The 22316-nt window shown below is 39.0% G+C and overlaps 1 protein-coding gene across 1 annotated transcript in view; it reads right to left on the reverse strand.

The window, feature by feature from the left end:
- Positions 1-1040: 1040 nt before the first annotated feature.
- The window catches only part of RFX6 (regulatory factor X6), a 48588-nt gene continuing 27312 nt past the window's right edge, over positions 1041-22316 (reverse strand). Inside the window, exons 12-19 of the mRNA XM_042457056.1 lie at positions 21020-21164; positions 18938-19032; positions 9920-10037; positions 8612-8734; positions 6809-7018; positions 5965-6486; positions 2468-2680; positions 1041-1934 (exon numbers count right to left, since the gene is read on the reverse strand). Coding sequence (XP_042312990.1) covers positions 1756-1934; positions 2468-2680; positions 5965-6486; positions 6809-7018; positions 8612-8734; positions 9920-10037; positions 18938-19032; positions 21020-21164 — 1605 coding nt within the window. The 3' untranslated portion in view covers positions 1041-1755. The remainder of the gene's footprint in view (positions 1935-2467; positions 2681-5964; positions 6487-6808; positions 7019-8611; positions 8735-9919; positions 10038-18937; positions 19033-21019; positions 21165-22316) is intronic.

The following is a 22316-nucleotide window of genomic DNA, read 5'->3' on the forward strand; positions in this document are numbered from 1 at the left end:
TAAGGGGCAGCAGCCACTGCAATCAATGGGGTCAGTTCCCCTGTCATTTTGGAAGCAGCTAAATGATAGTCTCACCAACCCACCTTGCACAAGTCATCTCTGGCAAGAAGAGTAATTGTGATACAGACCTTTCTCCCTGTTGTTCATGGTAAGAGATGGAAAATGCAGTCAGCTGCTTCCTGAGCAACAGGGAAACAGACCCCATTCATCATAGTGGCTGCTCCTTGTTAAGTGGGGACTGGAAGGATCAGGCCAGGATTCAGTGTTCAATACTGTAACTATGGTGCTTATGCATATGTATCTCACATAGAGGATTTTGGCCAATATTTTGAGTCAGAACATTGGTTCATTCAGCCCTGTAATCTTTATATTGATGGAGAGTGGCTTTCTAGGGTTTCAGACAGGATTCTTTCACAGTTTTGTATAGAGATGCCAGAGACTGAGTAACATCCTTCTGTATGCCAAGCATGCCCTCTAATACAGAACTTCTGTTCTCCCCAAAGATACCCTAAAGCACATGTGAAAAGCTCATATTGCACCTCTTCTCTAGTTTGGTATTGTCCAATGTATTGGAGGATGGGGGAGAACCTGTGGCATGGGGTTGCCTCATAAGACCCAGTGTTTTTCAAAAAATTCTGTGTGTCCCATTATTCTTGCAACATAAGAAGACTGCAAATAGGGTCTAAATAGCAAGTAAGAAATCAACTGCTACTTCACTGCACACCCAATTTGGTATGGATCTAGTCAGTTCATATGCTCAGTATGCCAATTTTAACTGTGAGATTTAGCCCTTCCTGCCCTAAGTAACTACTTCAGAAATTATGTGCACCACACCCAAATTTTGGGCACTAGGTTTACATTTAGAAACATTTTGGAATCTGAAATAAATATTGCCATGAAAGCATACATGTTCAATATTTTTATGCTCCAGCCTTTTTTTCATGTGTCTTTCTGACTTCTAAGACATAGTTAATACCTGATAGTATTGACAGCATTTTCAGAAAAAAGGTTCAACAAGGAAAAAATGATGGCTAATAGTTATCTTCACCATGTGAAAAAGAGGATAAAACTGAGCCGAATAAGCAATGAAAGAATGACCAAAAGTAAATGAGTTTGCCACTCAGACCACTTGAAATGAGCTCTTTAATCCATGAGATTAGAAAATGTAAGCTAGGTCTAGACTGGTTTGAAGCAATTAAAAAAAATAAAACCTTGTAAACATTTCTGCAGGAGGTAGAAAACATATTTTGACAATCTGCCTAACAGAACTGCATGTAAACAAGTCTGCAATCTCAATAAATAGAGAAAACCATACTTATTAAATAATTTTTTTGTTTTTACGTAATAGAAGTTATAAAAGAGGGACAGAAGAACTATTTTGATAAGTAGAAATCAGAAGAAATTTCCTTCCTTCCTTCCTATCCTATCCTCCCTCCACTTTCCTTCTCCTCCTCTTCCTTCTCCCTTGCTCTGTAGGCCATAATAATTGGATTTCCAATGCAAAAACACAAACAACAGAGCATAATGGCTTTAGGCATCAAAAAGAAAGGGAAAGGAAAAGGAAAAAAAGAAAAGAAAAGTTCAGGGAAGAATACAGCCTTATAGTAGTGCAGGCTAATACATGTCTAATTAGAAGTAAGTCCCAGGTGAGCATGTAATACTTGTCTACTTTTCCATTCCAGTCATTACAGGAGGATGTTTACTAGCCATGGAGCAGATGATAAAGTATGAAGAATTGCAGCTACATCTATAAACTCAGGTGCCTCCAGCACTTGCAGTTCCCATGAAGACAGTGTTGATTGGTGGTAAAGACGATACCATCTCACTATTGGCTTGCCCAGAAGAGTCCATTGTTTCCTGAGAAGAACATTGTCTAGAATGTCCATACATGCATTGGGAAGAGGATGCAGATATGGCAGGCTGCATATCCGAACCTACAAGAAAACAAATTTGCTGCTTAGTTTCTTGCATAGGGGTGGGCCTGGGGGAGAAAAGAAAATGCTTTAAATCTATTGGGGGGGGGGGTGTTGCATGAATTAATTTTGTATATATAAAAAAATCCTGAAAGTGGAAAAGTCTTACAGCAGCTAACTTCCTCAATGAGGTGTCTCAAGTACTGAGACAAACTTCCTTGTTGAGAATGGGAAAATCTGCAGTTGCATCTGCACTGCAGGAAAAAAAATGCAGTTTAACACTTCTTAAACTACTATGGTTCAATGCTATAGAATTCTGGGATTTGTAGTTTTGTGAGATATTTAGCCTCCTTTGTCAGAGAGCTCTGGTCCCACAGCAAACTAAAAATCCCAGGATTTCATAGGATTGAGCTGGGATTGTTAAAGGAATGTCAAACTGCATTATTTCTGCAATGCAGATGCAGTGTCAAGTATTCCTTAAATCACTAGTGTCACCACCATATTTATTCCCACTCTTGGCTTATTGTTCTCACTCTACCATCAGATTTACTTACTGATAGGGTTCCGGCATGCTATGGAGGTATCTGAGTAATAAGATGCTCCCTGTTTCCTTCCGCTATCCTCTAAGATGCTGAGTGGGTCATGAATGTCACTGTATGGAGGCAGGGATCGAATGCTGCTTAAGCTGCTGATAACAGAAACGTGCTGATCTACCATTGGCCCAAGTCTCTGGGATTCTGAATAGTTTATATTGTTTCCATAGAATCCTGTTGATGTGAATTTGACAATACATATGTAAATGTTAGTAACAATAGAGAATATAGGTAAGCAAGCATTATGCTGAGATGATCTCTAATTCTGCATTATAACAACTTGCAAATTATTCGATTAGAAGCCATTCAACCATGTGACCATTAAACATCCACGTCAGCAAAGTTCCATAGCTGCACATAATAAATTCTAGTGGGTTTTTTTTTAGTATGGACTTACCACATAGCAGCTGATAATGTGAGACAACGGCCCTTTGGTTTGTGCCAATTTAACTATGTTAGTGAACCAGTTTGTACTAGAGAAACTATTTCATGCAAGAGAAAATTCAGCTTCTATGTTTGGTTTTAGGACCTTTAAAGTCACTTCCTGCTATATAGTCAAGGAGAAATTGAGAAAAACAAAACCTTGGGGTAGACTTCTTGATTTTGACACAGAATACAACTTAATGACTAATGAGATCCCAACTATTTGCAAGACCAAGCAGGAATATTGAACATATGGGGCAGAGAAGGACACGTCAGCAGTTTGGATGGAAAGCTGTAAGGGGTGCTGACCAAATTAAATGTGACATTATCTTCATACTCTTCTTTCACTTAGCTCAGGGGTAGGCAACCTATGGCCCGCGGGCTGAATCCGGCCTGGCGAGGCCTTGGGACTGGCCCCAGCCTGGTCTTGCCGCCGGGGCCTTTGGCCTCTTGCGCGAGGGGCCAAGGGGGGGGCAATTGTCTATAGAAGCCTCAGAAACATGCATTTATATTAACATTTTTTTAAAAAATCAACAATTTTTTTCGCACGTCCTCCATTTTTAAAAAAGTGTCCTCCATTTGAAAATTTTGTCCTACATTTGTCCCGGTTTATTTATTTATTTATTTAATTTTTTTAAAAAAATATTTAATTATTTATTTTTTGCCTCCGGCCCTCTAGTTGTCTGAGGGGCAGCAACCTGGCCCCCGGCTCAAAAAGGTTGCCTACCCCTGACTTAGCTGGTATTGCTCCCAGGTGAATTGTAGGCAGCAAAATTGGCCATTGCTAGTGTAGTGTGGTGTAATCTGCTACTTACTTTGTCTTTATTGTATACTAATTAGTATTATTTTAGAGATATTTTAATCATGTAATGTTGTTGTTTTAGATTGTATGCCACTTGGCAGGTTTTTATTCTTTTTTTTCTTCTTATTTTATTTGACCCTTAGTATATAAAGCGCTATCCAATTCTGCAGAGCTCTATAAATAAATGATAATAATGACAATAACAACAACAATAATGATAGAGCAAATGAGAACAAGTTGACGTCTACTTAAACTCAGAGCATAGTTCACTGGATTCTTAAGCCATAGGACATTAATGTGATTTCCCTTTCAAAAGTAGGACCAAGCTGGAATTTAAAAATGTAATTATGTGAAATACTTTTCATCCTATGTAATAAACAGAAATATTTCCTCTCAGCAGTTATGAACACAAACTTAGTGTTCACATGTGTAGTCCTCTGGAGATTGAATTTTCTAATGAACCCAATAAAGATGTAAAAGATACTAGTCACCAATGGTGGCTGGTGGCTCCATGTTGGGGGGGGGGGGGAGTGAAGACACTCCAGGTTTTAACTCAGGCTAAAAGAGTTCTCCAGTGTGCTGAAACCTATCCTCAAAATAGACTCAGCACATTAGCCCCTCTAAAGCTATCTAAAGCCTGGAGTAGCATTGCTGCCACAATGATGTGAGAACCAGATTGGCTAGAAAATGTCATTTATGCTATCCTCACTGAAATGGAATCACAAATAGCCATGCATCCTGTAAGGTGAAAGCTTGTGATGATCTGGACTTCCAGGGATATTGTGTAAGGAGAAGAAATCACTCCCAGTGGTTTATCCCCACCCCCCCACATATCTTTACAAGTCTACTAAGAACACTCTATAAAAACTCTACTAGCCCATGGATTAAGTTATTTTCCTCCTATAAATCATTCCTGAGAAGACAGCACTTAATCTTAGTAACCACTCCTGAGGCATTTGAGGCCCTATCTCAATGTGCACAGAAAGCAAACCTTGCTTTCTACCTGACACAGAGGGCAAATATCTATTTTTTTCTGGGAGGGGGGAAACCAGAGGGGTAAACATATATACTTACCCTCCACACATTCACTGGAATGTGGAAAATGGGTCACATTTTTGGGGTGTCCTAAATGTGTCAATAAATTCTAAGTATCAGAGCAGAAGTCATGTGAGATGGTCTAATGGAAGATAAGTGTGTCTACTACAAGTGGTATAGAATGAGAAGGGAGAACTGAAATGCTTACCAGTAGGGGGGAAAGGTGGCAGAGGATGATGAAGTGTCAACTGGCCACCCAGTAGGCATGTGGCTGCTGAGGGGTCAATAGGGCTAAGCACAGGCATGGCCCATAGGTTCTGCAAATCACTAGATGATGGCAGCCACTTGAGCCCATGCATTTAATTCACAACTCCCATGCTCCTCCATTATCTCCCAATATTCTTTTGTAAGGCCAATGGGCCACATTACCTTTTGTTACTTCAGCATTCTACAGGTTTCTGAAGTAATATAATCTTAAAGGTTAAACTAAGTATTAATGGGAATGCACAGTCTTTACAATTAACATGTTTCCCCTTTACAAGCATATTCCCTCAACACTATGTGCTTTAGCAACTAGACTTGAAAATTATGCCTGTTTCTACCTTCCAATGACCAATTAAAAAAAAAAGCATGCCAAATGCCAAATAGGAAGGTATGGAAAAGCACATGCTATTTACAAGCATATCTTTCACTACCAGAAAAAGCACTTGTGCTAAACAAATGTTAGTATGTTGTCTAGTTTCACCTTGAATGCCAGATGCTGGGGAGCAGCAGTAAGAATGAGTGACTAACCACATGTTTTGCTTGTGATTTCCCAGAAACATCTGAAGAAGATGATGAACCTTTGGTCTGATCCAGCTAGGTTCTGTGATTTTCTCATAGAATCATAGAGTTCTCACCCAGCAGTAGGTACTTTCCAAAACAGCTTCTGTTCCATGGGGGTCACTGTCTTTAATTTCCCCATCATTTCTGTAGACAGTAACACAAAGTGGACCTTTGCCTACAAAATCTTATATCACAATAAATCTATTGGTTTGTAAAAGTGCTGCTTCACTCTGATGGTGATGCTGCAGAAAATTAATCTGGCTAGCCTTTCTGGAAGGCATTTTAGGGAAAAAATGTATAGTCAGTTTCTGAAATATTAAGTAAGAAATTTAGATCAAGTAAAATAAAACCAATTTCTATAAAGTTTTAATACCATTAGAAGCAGCTGAGGAATATGATGATGCTTGACAAGAACTAGTCGCTGAATTATTCATGAAGTTGTAGCTCCCACTGTTCAAGTACTGCATGCTGTGCGTGTCCTGTACAGTTGAAGAGGATCCGAAGTTAGGAGGTGACCTGGCATTGTATGGAGACATAGCACAGCTGTTATTGAAGTAATCTCTGGAGAAGCGCTGTGGCTCATTCGCAGCTGTAAAGTGGCTGGACTCCACCCTGTGCGGTTGATAGGCTCCAGAAGATGAATGTGTCTGTGCCCGGAACACAGCTGGGTAGCCAACACCAACTCCATAAAAGTTTTGGTTTGTTTGTGGCACATGTGTCTGATAAAGGGGCTCTGAATAGGAGGAACTGTGGGAATGTGCAGACAGTGGTGGGCCTGCACTTGGAGGTCTGCCAGCCATGGGTCCCTGGTTGATCACACTTCCTCGACTGATCATGGCAGGAGAAATTGGTGGAGTCATGAGATGGGCAGCACTCTGAGAGAGATCCGTTTGACCTGGAGAAAGAAAGAGGAGGAATGGAGGGTTTAGTAGAAGGGGCTGTCTTTATGTTCAGAGATTTTTTCCCCCTAAGTCAACTAACAGGAAATAACCATGGATATTTATGCATCTGAGGAAGCAGACTTAAGTCTACAAAAGCTCATGCTGCAAACTTCTTTCTTTAGTTAGCTTCAAAGGTGCTACACAGTTTCTTTACATACTGATTCTACAGACTAACACAGCTATATCTTGAATTCATGGATATTTATGTTCCATTCAGTAACAGTGTCAGAAGAAGAAGCAGCAGCAGCAAGAGGTGGAGGCCTGTTTCTTTCCTACCTGTCAGCTGCATATTCTCATTGTTCCCTATGGAGAAGGGGTTTAGACTAGAGGACATGTTGCTGAGTTGATTGGTTGACACAGTGAAGTAGGCTTGCTCCACAAGACATTCATTTTTCACGGAAGCATCACTAGGAATTGTACCAGTCTTGTTGCGGTTGGCTAGGAAACAAGAACTAGGGGATGCTGTAAAAGCAGCTTTACTAGCATCTGGGGAAAGAAAATAAGATTGGTGACATAAAGAAAAGAACCTGGATTTGATTTCATGTACATAGCTGACTGCAAAACTCAAGAATAGGTTGTTTGGATTGCAGCTATCACCAAATCTGGTTTCTGAAATTCTAATTGTGATTGAGTGTCCACTTTTAATGCAATGTGGGAAGCAGTCATAGGAATTTTCCCTAGAGAGGAGATGCACCAACACCATGTGCCCTTACAACTTATGTATATCACCACAGGGAAGGGATGAACAAAGGGCAGTCCTCCAGACGTTATTGAACTGCAGCTCCCAGCATTCTTTACCATTGGCTATGCCAGCTAAGACTGACCCCTATGCTACTGGATTGTGTCCAGTAATCACACATAATGGGAACAAAAATGGCAAATGATACAAGTTATTTTAAAAATGAAGTCATACCATTTGATTTGTTGTTGTTTGGGTTATTCTTGTGTGTCTTCAAGTTGACTCAAATACTTAGGGTAACACTATCCTAGGGTTACCTTGGCAAGACTGATTCAGAACCGGTGTGTCATTGTCTTTTTCAATAAGAGTGAGGGTGTAACTTGCCTAAAGTTTCTATGACTGAGTTGGATTTGATACATGGTCTCCTGTAGTCAGTATGGTGTAGTGGTTTGGGTGTTGGACTAAGAATCTGAATCTGTACTCAGCCATGGAAACCTGCTGGGTGATCCTGGACAATCACACATTCTTAGCCTTAGAGGAATGACCTCTGAACAAATATTGGGAAGAAAACACCCTGATAGGTTTGCCTTTGAGTCATCATGAGTCAGAAACAAGTTGAAGGCACACACCAACAACTCCTGCAGTCCAGTGCTCAAACCACTACATCATGTTGGGCCTTGCTATTTGATAGCTGAGGCCTATTAAAAATAGTTTTTTTAAAAAAAAATTATTTAGTACTTCTTAAAGGTTGGCAATGAATATATATTTCCTTCAAGTCAACTACTGACAGTGTATATTGTGTCCTGTCAAACTAAAACAGCTTATACCCAACATAACCTAAGTGATTGCCTTCTTCTTTGTGACTTGCTAGGATTTTTTCTGAGTACCTTCTCCAGTTCACCATCTCTGTACTATCTCAAAATGATGTTAAAAAACCTTCCTATGAAAACTTTTACAAACATCAGCTTGAGTTTCATAGTGTGGGGAGGGGAGACTTGTAAGATTTTTGTAAGGATGACCCTTTATATCTAAGTCGAATTAATAGATGTGAGGGGAGGAGAGTGTTATCTAATTTCATTTGATTTTTATATAATTCTAACCATGATTATTCAAAACTGGTCATCACTGAGATCAGTGAGACTTATTTTCAGATGAGGTTCATTTAGAATTCCAGCCCTAATATATTTCTGTTCATCATAATACTTGGGAATGAAATGTCCAAAAATTTTAAACAAATCAACATGTCAGTATTAGGTGTGAGAGAATAAGTATAATCAAACCTAAATTTATGTCCAAAACAAGCAAGCAGCTTCGCTACCTGTGCTTAACTATTTTTTTAAAGTGCAATTATTAATGCTTCTGGACTCTATAAAGATTCCCAAAAAACCAATCCTAATTACCCAGGTTCTTCATATATTTGTCCAATAAGTTCTGGAGTTCTTGTTCTTTGTCATTGTTGAACTGGGTCTCCATGGCAAGCAAGATGTATTCATCTAAAAGCATGCGAATCAGATGAAACGAACCTTGCAGAGAAAGAAAAGTGGGGAGACAGTGTGTGTAAGAGAGCATGTGCATGCCCTAGATGTTATCTTGGTGACCATCTCTCAACACTTTACAAGAAGCAAGTGGAACAAATAAATAATTGTTGGACTTTCAATGACCTGCTAAGACCAACAAGGAGCAGTGCTTAACTTCTCCCTCTAATCTTGCTTTGCATTGGCCCACCTAGCTCAATATGTTTACTGTCCTGTAAGTTATTTGGCCACTAATGACATCAAAGTGCAACACTGATGAAAGTGAGATAGGCTTTATACTTGAAGAGTATAATGAGTCAGATAAAGCTGAACCTTACTAGAAAGGGTCTAAGTTGTCTGTGTTTCAGCTCCCCTTATATTTAACACCCAGAAAGTTATTGGTTTACATCTATGGAATAAAAGACACTCAATATTAAATTGACATGAAAGTTTGATTCAACACAGTTAAGATCTACTTTCCTATAGTGACTGATGATTTTATGACAGGACTTGGAAAAGGTAGGATTTTAAAAAATTTGTTTGTTTGACTATAATTCCTAGCTATCGTGAACAATGTGGATTCTGGGGGTGGCAATTTAAAAAAAGTTTAAATTTCCAAGTTCTGCATTTGAGAAGATGGAACTGCCATTAAAATAAATGCATATGGATTATAAAGAAAAAAAGTGCCATGGGGACTCCAATGAACATGAACCATTCTTGACATACCAATTATAAGGTGAATGATTGGATCGGAGCATAAGGAATGAAAAAAATTAGCTTCAAACACCTCTCATTTAGAGATTAACCTATATCATATGATAAGGGGCTCTTAAAACCTTTGAAAATTACAACTCCTAGAATCCCCTTGCCACCCAGAAGCACTCACTTATTATAAAGAATTTTACAAATTCTTGTATCCATGTATATTAATGGGACACACACATAGAGTTCCCTAGTCAGAAATACCAAATACAGTACAAGAAAGCTTTTAAAGTGTTTAGAAACACATGCTTCTGGTTGCATGAAGTTTAAAACCAAAACAACCAACATCTTAAATCTATGTTTTCCTTAAAACTAAAGTGGAGAAAGACAGGGGTTTAATTTGAGCCAGGGCCATCCACTATTTAATATAGGAACTGCACTTTGCCATAAAGCAAATGGAAGGAAAGAGAGAATGTTTATAAAATCAGATACCAAAGCTTGATGCATTGTTCAGAGTGAGATTGTGCATAACACGAGCTCCAAAAAAACTCCACTTGAGAAGGAAGTCTTGGGCTCTCTTCTTTAGTGATCGACCATTCTGCTTGCTTGCCTAACAAAAGAAAAAAGAAAAAAGAGGGGGGAAATTAAGGCAGGATCCACACATATTGGAGACACAGGAACATCTATCAAAGCACATCATTTATAAAGGGCAGCTCATGTGTTTTTCCCCTGGAGATTCTGGTCAAGGTTCTAATGCCTTTTGTACAGTATAAGTATCAACACATGCAGACTCTTCCCAGAGGTTGCAGCCAAGCCTTGTGGGGCTGCTGATACAACCACTAAAACTTGAGGAGGCAGGAAGTTGGAGGGAGGTGGCACAAGAGTGCTGACAACATCATTTTCATGTTTCTTTTACATGTGAACTGTAGGGGGATGAGAGGCAGTCCCTGCTGGCTAGTTGCCTCCTCCTACTTCTCTGTAGTAGCAGCTTCATAGGGCTTAGGAACTGCCTGGAGTGAGGATGCTTCTGGACAAAATACAAGAAGCTAGAAAATTGCCTTTTGCATCCTGCTAAAAACAGGCCATACATGTAGATAAAGTGACTAACAAGAATCCAGCCCATGGATTTTATCTGAACTGACAAGTGGCTTCATCATAAGCCAGTATCCATTTGTATAAATGTCAGAAATATGCAAGCTACTGTTGATCCCATTCAGTGAAGGTCTTTGATAACCCATTGGGTTATAAAGCGGATTATAGGATATCAAGAATTGGATTATAGGATATTGTTCCCATTTGAATTCAGATTCAATCCTCATTTGATTAATTCTCTAGTAATAACCTGAATCAGCTGTGGTCTAATCCAGGTTATCCTGGCACCACTTTTCCAGCGGTTCTTTTGCTTGGGACAATGTCCGATCTGGAGTAAATTAACAGGAATTTGGGGATGGGAGGGCCAATGTTGAAGAGGCTGGTCTGGGGGTGTCACCCACTTGGTTGTCTTTCCTGGCATTCCTGGTGCCATTTTCCTGTTCGCGTAGCCTTTCCTTAGTGGTGCAGGAAGCGACTGTGTGTGTAGATGAATAATTTTTTTTTTTAAAAAAATTAAGCTTTCGATTGCCTAGGCACTCTGTCAGGTTTCCAAACATAGCTACTTGTTACATTGAGCTCAAAACGTGGTAATTACCCCCCCCCCCAGCATAACTGTTCCCTGTTGCACAGACATCGAGTGTGAGAATACCCACTGAACACCATTTTTTAACTATTTTTTTCCTTAGGCGCCTAGACAGCTTTGCATTCATTTGACTTGCCGTGGTTGGAGCCAGGCTTGGTGCGTGGAAATAATTTAGCCTAAGCGATTGATTGACTAACTGCTCAACCCAAAACAAAAACAAGAAAAACAGTTTTTAAGATGCAATGGGAATGGGGAACAAAAGTAGTCCGCTCAAAATGCACCGAAGAAATAGACATCACAGTGACGTTTAATCTCCTAAGTGCTTGAGCGACAGCTCAAAGTAAAAAAAAATAAATGGAAAAAACGGTTCCACAAACGCAATGGGAATGAGGGGCAAAATAAATCTGTGTCAAAATGCACCGGAGAAATGTAAATGGGAACGAAACAAGAGCTAATAAAAACCGAGTCCGTATGCTCCCGTTGGTAATGGGAACGATAACCATGATTTGAATACTCAATCCAAAGCAGACTCGCAGCAAGGTAAGTCAGTTTATATGCCCAGTGGGAATGAGGCCCCAGTTCACTATACAGTAAATACGTTTTTCATCACAGACTGAGAATCATCAGGCTGACTAGACTGATGCCATTTGGCCTTCAGTTCAACTGGAAACATAGTTTCAGAAACATGACAGAAATTTCTAAATGAACAGTTTATCATACTGGGGCTAATTTTGGCATTAATGAGAGATTAATTGCATTTAAAGCATCCCGTAAGTAAAGTGAAAATGGCGAGTAATTGTGCCAATGATTATCACATGCAATTGCACAAATAAAGTGGTATTGAAAATGCATTGTTGCTGAAATCCCAAAAGTAAAAAAAGATGCACATTAATGCTTCTTTGAGACCACTTTAATGCGGATTTTGTGTGACATCGTGTGAAATCGTTTTATGTAATTATGCAATTTTTCTGGGATATTCATGGGATAAACTTCTGATCTCCTTCATGTGATAAGCTCCATATAGAGAAAGCTAAAAGTACTTATGACATGAAATATGCCTTAGTTACTTTGAATGTACATCTTTTAATTCTTCAAACATTGGTCACAGTGGTGAGACCACAGTGCATGGATGAGACATTAGCACATGGGAGCAACACTGTGCTTGTGTGCCACAATTCTGTTAAAACTACACATCTATAAGAAAAGGAGTTTTATTAGTGCCAACAGAGGTCCTTCGCATACGTTAGCCCTTAGTATAAATGTGTTGCTGAATATTCTTTCCTATTACATTTGCCCCTGTTTGTTGGAAGAGATAGCAATTTCAGCCCTTGTTTTTGCAGCTCTCTTGTCCAGTAGGGATAACTTGGCTTAGAGGGAGAGGGATTCCTTTCCTACTTGTTTTTGCTTCCTCTGTGTGCCACCTATCCCAAAAGTGCAATGGGCATTGTCTAGACCAGTCAGGGTTAATTAAATGATTATCCTCTATTGTAAAGAAAAGGGAATAAGCTCATACTGAATTCTCTACCGCACTCTCACCCCGCTTTCTGTCTGCTCTTTGAAGAGGGAGGACATGCCGCAACATGTCTCCCTCACATCTGTTTTCCCCCTAGGCTAGTTTAGAAAAGATCAGGCTGTTTCTATCAAAGGATGTATTCTTTAAAAAATGCTCCTTCTGTGGATCAGAAATACACTGGATCCTATATTGCCAAATTATGGAAAACTTTAAGAGAGATATAAAAACACAAGGTATAGAAGAGGAGGAGAAGGAATTTGACAAAATAATATTGCAAAACCAGAAGAATATGATAACAAGAATGTATAAACTCTTACTAAAAACAGAGTTAAAAGAAGAAATAATTAAGACCAACATGATGAAATGGATGCAGAGCATAGGGAAAGAAATTCCATTAGAAAGCTGGGAGAAAGTGTGGAATAACAACTTAATGTTGACCAAGTGTAACAATTTAAAAGATAATTATTATAAAATCTTTTTAGGTGGTAGATGTCACCGTCTAAATGAGCAAGGATACAGAATAACAAGAATGATGAATGTTGGAAATGTGCGGGGAAAGGTGCTAACTTGTATCACATATGATGGCAGTGTAAAAAAATAAGAGGTCTTCAGAAGGATATACACAAAATCATGACAGAAACACTACAGAGAGAGATACCACTAACTCCAGATTTGTTCCTATTAAATATAATGGATGGAATACAAGGCAAATTAAACCAAGAAGAGATAAGCATAATACTTTATACGATAACAGCAGGATGCATAATATATGCAAAATACTGGAAAAGTAAAATAATACCCACCAAGGGTGAATGGGTTAATAAATTACTTTGCTACAATGGACAGAATAATAATGTACATAACTGACAACTCAATCCAAAATTATGAAACAAAATGGCAAAAAGTAACCGAATTATTGGAAAAATAAAGGCAATAACAATTAAAGAGGTTGATATAAATGTAAATTAGAAAGATGAAAAGGAAGTATATTAGCAGTAGAAAAGATGTATATATCTTTCCAAAACTGAAGTTAAGGTGATTGAACTTCTTTTTTTTAATTTTGTATTTCTGTTAAGGAAACTGATTTAGTTTCTGGTGAAGGAATAACAAGTAAGAATTATTGCTTTTTTTCTTGTTGGAAGTTGTATGAAAGATTGTAATAGAAAGGATTGGATGAGGTTAGAGCAGTGCTTCTCAATTATTTTCTGTCATGCCCCCTCCTAGGAAGAAGAAAACATTTCGCGCCCCCCGCGCAACTGTAAATAGTATTTGCCGAGGTCAAACGAGCCCCCCTTTACGGAGCCTCGCACCCCCCCCCTGGGGGGCGCGCCCCACTATTTGAGAAGTACTGGGTTAGAGTATGGGGAGAAAACGGGTGGAGGGATGTGGAGGGATGAATGAGGATATGAAGAGATTGGTATAGAGAATATTTGCTTTTTTATAATACTGTATGAATAATGAGAATGAAAATTTATTATTAAAAAAGTGCTCCTCCTCTGAAGGATGCTAAACTTACTTTTCTGCCTGACTTTTTAGTTCTTTAAACTCATCTTCCTAAGATGGGCACCTCTGCTATTGCTAAAGGAAAGGCTCCAACAGGCCTTTCACTCCAATAATATCTCAACATCCATTCCCTTGAACATGGCTCTCATCACTCTCTCATCCCCACATATACTTTGTCTTCCTCAATTAAAATTCAGATGGAGAACTGCTTGGACAGTGTCCAGTATTCTATTCCAGTTATTGTATACCCTGACAGCACTATATAATCCATCAGTCATTTTTCTACGAATCTGAAGGTTAGATCATGATGAATCTGATCACACATACATTTAATGGGCATCAGTGATCGTTGTGTGCCCTCATATAGTTTCTGACTTAAAGCAACCTTAAGATGACCGTATCATGGGCTTTTCTTGGCAATATTTGTTCAGAGTGGCAGTTACCTTTGCTTTCTTTTGAGGCTGAGAGAATGTTACTTGCCCAAGGTCAGCCAATGGGTTTCCATGGATGAGCAATGATTTGAATTCTGGTCTCCAGAGTCATAGTCCAACTATCAAACCGTTATGCCACATTGGATCTTATCAGGGTTTATACAATTAAGTACATGTTTACATTACATTACACAACTATAGCACTATGATGTCACTTTATCTACAGTGGTTTCATCCTAGGGGATACTGGTGTTTGCAGCTGAGGGATTGGGAGCTCTGGCTGAAAATTCCAAATGCCCTTCCCTAAACTACAAACCTCAGGCTTCCATAGGAATGAACTATGACAATTAAAATGGAATCATACAGCTATAACTGTGAAAGGTGCCAGATTATTGAAAGGATCCCTGCACCCACACAAACCTGCCTAAGCTTTTAAATCAGCCTCTGAGGGCTTGTATATCAAAAGCCATCAGCCTGTCAAGCATTGAGAGTAGGGCATTTTTAGTATCAGCCCCAAATCTTTAGAACCCTCTCCCATGGTACAGTTCCTTAATCCCACCTTTATGAGTTTCCAGCTGGACCTTTAAAATATATTGGTTTCAAACGACATCCTACCAAAGAACCTACAAGTTGTGTCCTAGACTGCTTTCCATTGCTACTTTCTTTCATCTGGATTTTCAAATTGTATAACACCTGTAACAACTGCTTAGTAAGTTTCCTGGGGAAAGTATACTAAAACTGCCTCACCTACCAGAACTCAGTAGCAGCAACATTAGAGGCTGTCACTTCCTCAAACAGCAAACAAAAGGAAGCCATTTGGTTTGACAGAGAGGCCCTGCTCTTTTAACTGAACAGAAGGTAGGGGGTGAGGGAAGGATTACGTGTTCTGTAAATCATTACCACTTACTCAGCTAATCTTGATACATATAGTAAATTGTTCAGCATTTCCCCCCAGACGTGGGAGGAAAACCCTGGAAACTATACCTGTTTGCCCTAGAACAATGTTTTGTAACAGATGTTGGATGGTGGGCAATTCCCCCCTCCCTGCTTCCTCTCTTTAATAGTGATTATGAAAAGATTAGCTAAACAAAACTGAGAATCTAATTTTATTCTGTGATATTTCAATTGTTTCTTGAAAATGAGGACTCAGCTACCCTTTGAATAGTGAAATGATAGGCGAAGGATGGATTTGAGTTCTGAAGTGAAGTTCTCACAATGAAGTATTTCATGCTGCAAAGTATAACATTTACTATACTTGTCCAGTCCCACAAACTAGACAAAGAATAGGCTAGGGTTGCCAGGTTGGATACAGAATGGGGCACTTGTACCTTTAATCCTGAACAGATTGGGACTCAATATGGGGTGCTGTAAAGCTCTCTCCAACCAGATGAAGGTACATGTTTTCCCTCGCCTTTCAAATCCCAACTTTCAACCATGTCTGTCCCCTCCCAACATGGCTCTTGCCTCCCTGCTGGAGGAGGAGGAGAGTATGGGGGGCACAACTGATCTTGTTGCCAGTGCTTCCACACCTTCTTCCCCACTCTCCACCAGTTAAGCAGGAGCTGTGTTGGAAGGGGATGACTATAGCTGAAAGTTAGAGTTTGGAAGTTAAGAGAGGACCTTTGTATCTCCAGCTAGATAGAGTTTTACAGTACATTGTATTTCTCCATGATCTGTTCAGGGTTAAAATTAAGTAGTCTTGTCCCACAGCCATCCTCACCTCACCCATGGGCCAAGTGCCATCTGCAGAGCACTGACAGAAGATGGGTTCAATTAGAGGATTCCTTCAACAATCCAGACTCTGTGTACCTTCAGTATCTGCTCTGGAAGACTGAGAAACACTCCAGAGTACAGTTTCAGATAAGGGAAAGAAAGATATTTAGTTGTGGGTGTGAAGTCACTAGCTGGCATCTTGATAGAGACACACAAAAGTGTAAGTCCATCTTATGCTTGTATATGTCTTTTGTTGTTTTTTGCTGTTGTTGCTCTTGATGTTGTGGCAGAGGATGGTATTCTCTCCCACCTCTGCAAAAACAATACATAGGTGTTTTACAGACTGGTCTGCCGCCACCCTTGTTTGCTGCGTGAGGGAACTGCAGCAGACAAACCATGCGGTTCCCCAGTGCAGCAAAAAGAAGCCGCAAAAAGCGGCTTCTTTTTCTGGCACCGTTGTGACATCACAAGGCATCAATGGTGCCCTTGCGGCATCACTAGGGCGCCAAGACGTGTGGATGCTAAGAGTCCGTCACATCAAAATGGCGGGCCCATCTGTATAGTGCGAGGGGCAAGGTGCAAGGGGCAAGGTGCGTCAGGAAGCACCGCCCCTCACACATGACAGTGCCCAATAAGGCTTGTCTTGAACACGCCATAGTTTTGCTGAATAGCCATTCCATGGCTGGTGGAGAGTATGGGATATTCAGAGACGCATTTGATTATGTCTCATCACCTGATGATTTCATCTGCTGGCAGATCTCCGTGAAAGATGTCATTAGTCTGCATCTGACTATAAAATATAACCAGAAACTTCTCTGATCTCCCCAGTCTCCATCAGCCAACTTTTCATGGGGGCTATCACATCAGATCAATAGTCCTGCAGGTAATGAGTAAGAGCCATGGCAGGGTTCTGCTTGTGGAACCCTTGTGCTATGCTGAGTAACATAAGGTCTCATTCAATGTGAAGAACAGGAAACCACCTCCTTGTGGGTCTGCTGACAGAGTTTCTTCCATCAACATAAATATCCAATAGATTGATACTTCCAGAGTTAGTTAAACCACAGTTTCCTATGACATCTTAACCAAGGAAACTGTTGTTTCAACTGATCCCTACAAATCAGGACATAAAGCCACAATCACTTAAGTAACAGTTTCCCAGTTCAGATACTATGGAAAAATGTAGTTCAACAACTATTGAATTCAGACAGGTGAAAGAAAGGAAGAGAACTGGAGGGAAGGGAAGGTCTCTACAGATGGCTTATTCCTGGAATTTTGTCTGAACTGAGCCTGTATCTATTGAGTGGATAAAATAGATAGATAGTGGGTGGCTATAACTTTAGAAAAACTACTGGTAGAAAGCCACTTTAGATTTCTTTGTTTTCTTTAATATCATGTTACAATCACTATTTAACAATTCGATTTGCTTTTTCAGAGATTGTTAGGGCTATACTACTTTTCATCTTTAGCCCAAGATCATAAACACATTTCTTACAGATGTACACCTTAAAATTTATGATAAACCCAAGTAAAAGCCCACTTCACTGTGCAAGATAACAGTATATACATGTATGTTTGGATATAGATGTTTAATATGTACAGAATGCCTGAATACCCTAAAGGCACCAGATCCCATGTGATCTTGGAAGCTAAGTAGGGTCAGCCCTGATTAGTACTTGGATGTAAGATCATTAAAAAATACCAGATATTGTAGGCTAAATTTCAGAGGAAGGAACTGACAAAACCACTTCTTAGTATAATTTGCCTAAGAAAACCCTATCAAATAAATGGAATTGCCGTACATAAACTGGTGACTTGAAGGCATGCACACACACACACATTTAAAATGTATATACTACATTCTCTTCCAGAAGGTTGGCATAATTCAACAAATTAAAATAAAAACTGTATAACAACTAAACAGTATAATATGATATTGTGCACTGATGCATTTATATAATGATTAAGGGCCGGAACAGATGGCCTTTAAAGCTGCTTTACAGATTGCATGCTCCCACGCTGCCCTGAAGCCACCTGGAAGTTGGGCAGCTGCCCAGGTGTAGGCAGCTTCAAGGTGCTCTGGCGGCATGGCATTTATATGCTTCATGCTGCCGGAGCGGTTTGAAGCCACCTTTTCCCCACCCAAAAAAGGTGCTTTTTTTGGCTGGATTCAAGGTGGATTGGGGCAATGGTGTGTGTTCACTGCGGCCCCAATCTGTCTTTGGAGGGGGTGGCTCCACCCATCTGTTTCACCCCAAAGTTAGCAGCCAAGAATATCATAATTTTTTTTCTCTATTAGAGTCTGTGGAGGGTGGGGTGGGACTGGTTGTTGTTCAGCTTATGTTTTTCCTATTTCATTACTCTGCTCATAAGATCCACTACTGTCTCTCACGTCCCAACATCTGAGTTTCCTAGGCTTCTGGTTTAGACCCCTAGTCTTCTCTGTAATGAGACTTTTATGTTAGGGAGTACAGGTGCCATATGGGAAGAAGAGATTCACAAACTCACCAAAACAAAAAAATATATGTGGAAATTAAGCATATATAAGAGTAAGCTCGGTCACATAGATGAAGGGTGCTGATCATATGGGAAACATTCATTCAATCAGCCTTCAACCATACTTCTTCAGGAACCATTTGATTTCAATATTTAGTTCAGACAGAACTGCTGAGATTTACCTTAATAACCCTTTGTTCAACCACAGTATCCAGCCATTCAATAAATGATTCCACAGTGGCATTCTTCTTTAAAAGGTCCTTCAGTTCTTGGAACACTGTAATAGAGTCATCTACCATGTAAAAAGGAAAACATGTAGTTGCATTCTACTCTGAATAGGAGAGAAAGCCACTCACCAGTTACTGTTAATTTTGTAGCGTGTAAAGAAAAGGAAAAGGAAGAATTAGAACAGTTGGAGGAAGGTTGTGGAGGAGGTATAAGAAGAAGACAGGACCATGCATAGGTTTTTACAAGATCATCAAGTCAGTCTAATGATGAAAGAATATTGTAAAGTATTTGAAAATTGGTAGAAAAACATGTTTGCTTGTTTGTTTTTTGGGAAACCCTGATCAAAAGAACTCTGGACTGATGCAAATATTCATAGTTTAGGACTTTGTGCAAAATTCTCACTTGGTTGTTTTGCACAGAAAACAACATTTTCTGTATGGAAAACAATAGTTTTAGACAGAAATATTAATTCTGTACAGAAAATATTGTTTTCTGTGTAACAAATGCCGTAATTGGGGATTTTAAGCTACCTAAAAATGGTATATGGGTGATATGCACAGAAAACATCATTTTCTGTGCAGGGATTAATATTTCTGCACTGAAATATTATTTTCCACACTGAAAATACATTTCCTGCACAAGCAATTCTGGTCTCTGTGCAAAACAATCACCTGCAAATTTTGTGCAGAATAGCCTCCAAAAATTGTGTGGTTTTTGAAGAGTTTCTAAGAGCTGGAAGAAAATTTCTGAAATTACCCATTACTACCTTTGAGAAGAAACTTTGTGAAGAATTGCATCCTTATGCCAGCCACTCTCTTTATTTTCCAGGAAAATGGTACTTGAAATAGTAAGATGTTATATCGATTCAATTGTTCAACCTATTACGATTAATTTTACTTTATATTCAATGAAACAATAATTATTTTTATGGTCTTGAAAAATAGAGAACATTGGTTAAGCTTCATATTTTTAATGCCACCCCCCCATCCCTTAAGGGCTAGGCATCTTTGTGACCTATTATGTATTTGTGATGGACTTGTTAGTCGTTGGGGCAATGCAGTCTTAATTTCAAATATCCTAATAGAGATCTCTTATGGAAGCAGATAATACCAAAATCAGCTATTGGTTTAATGTCTTTCTAATACTTTTTACCATCAGTCAGAACTGACTTAGGATAAAATTCCAAATTACAGTATTATTTTTAGGCACAAACAGTCATATATCTTGTTCTGCAACTTTCCAAAGTTGTTGCAAGGTTTTATGTAATTTGGGGTTTGTTTTGTGAAAAATTGTTTGCAAAAAGTATTTTCCTCCTGCAAAAACAAACAAAAAACTTACTTTTTGCCCAGAAAACAAAGGATTTTGTGTAAAATAATGATTTCAGTGCATAAACTATGACTGGAATCTTTCTGGTTTGTTCCAAACAGAGTAGACCAATTGAATATGTTGAATGGAAAATCAACACATAAATAAATCAAGCTGGTTCAAGAGGTCTACTGGGATGAACAAAAGATTGAGGCCAATTTTTTTGTGTAAACAATTATTTTGTGTAAACAAAAAAGGTGCAAAAGTCTCATAGTTTCACCTAGCTGAGGATGAAAGTTTTGAAGATCTTCATGCTAGTAGGTGAGAATAAAATAAGAAAAGACTTGTATCCTTAATATGTCAATTTCCATGAAACTAGGTGCCTCTACATTCAGTCTCATGTCAAAGATCCATGTATCTATGTAATATCATAGTGAGCAAAAAACTACTATCAGCATAGAAAGAAAATATGAAGATCCTGTTTATATGGTACTTCAAGTATTCACAATAAACATCTTCAGAATAAAATCTGCTTTTCCACACAAAGACTATGCAATTTTTTTTGCATTCAAATGCAGGTATTTCCTGTAGTATACATTTGAATGCATCTGTTAGCAAAACAAAATGCAATGATATAGGCTTAAGAATTTTTTTAAAAAATATTTCATATTTGGGAAAATGCCCTACCTGTGGAAAAACAGAAATATTTTATGAGGCAATCACAAACTTACATTCAATGTAGCTCTCCCCATCAGAATCCATGCTTCCAGAAACTGCAAGCAGTACCTGAGAACCAATACTGTACAGATCTACTTTGTCAATATCAGCAACCATGGCATTCACAATATGTTGATCGAAAAGAGCTGGTCGAGCAATCTGTGAAAAAGCACCACAGGATAATATGATGCAATTGTCATTGATGCTGAGAGGTGGGCACAAAAGACTGGGATAATACAATAGCTATCTTCTTTTTAGAATTATTTTGGAAAATGCATTTTTTGCACAAAGTTGGATACAGGTATGAGGTTTTTGTTTACCTCAATGTTTGTATTATGTAACATGGATGGAATGGGATGAACACCAAAATTGTAATAAAAGTACTGACAGTTTATGCCAGATTGACAGATAACATTTTGGATGTAATGAAATTAGATCAAGGTAGGCTCTTGAGCAGCAAGCATAGAACTGAACTGGAGGGTTTGAAAATAGTTGTTAAATATGTCTTTTTAATTATGAGATCCTATGCAAAGCCTTTGTTCAGGTTTCTAGATAAAAGTATGGAGTTTAGGAACAGAAAACGTAGACATGATGCTAATTTTTGCCCCCTGCATTAATTAAATAAGTATTGGGGGGGGGGATCATATTAATAGAAGCTGACCCATAAGACATTCAAAATTCTTCATGTTAATTAGCCTGGGCAAGTATCCTTACAAACATTAAGGATAAAATACAACAGCTAAAATCCTGAATCAGGACATGTAGCTACAAATACACAGCTACATCTCCTGATGTTACCTCCCAGAAACCTACCCTTGAAACCACACAGTCCTCCCACCAAAAATGTCACTTTCTGAGTATCTGGGGACTGGATGGGTGAGCAATGATATATCCAGCACTCTTTTTGTAGGCATGGGCACTGCAACAGGCAGCTACATATCCAACAACAGGAAGAGGGCTGGATTTGTCATTGCTAAACTCCCTGCTTAAAAAGGTAGGTTTTGAGGGACTTTTTGTTCTTGCAGTGGCAGGAAGAGTATAAAAGTGAATTTTTGTTGTTGTTGTGTACCTTCAAGTCATTTTTGACTTGCAATGTTGTAAGTTAAAAGCTAGCATGGTGTAGTGGTTTGAGCGCTGGTTTATGATACTGGAGTACAGGATTCAATTCCCCTCTCAGCCATGAAAACCCATTCTGTTCAAAAATTTCAGTGTTGTAACTCTGATTTTATTGTTGTTGTGTTCCTTCAAGTTGGTTCCAACTTATGGCGACCCTAAAGTGAACCTATCATGGGTTTTTCTTGGTCACACACA

This window comes from Sceloporus undulatus, chromosome 1, assembly GCF_019175285.1.
Source record: "Sceloporus undulatus isolate JIND9_A2432 ecotype Alabama chromosome 1, SceUnd_v1.1, whole genome shotgun sequence".
In the NCBI taxonomy this organism is placed as follows: Eukaryota; Metazoa; Chordata; class Lepidosauria; order Squamata; family Phrynosomatidae; genus Sceloporus; species Sceloporus undulatus.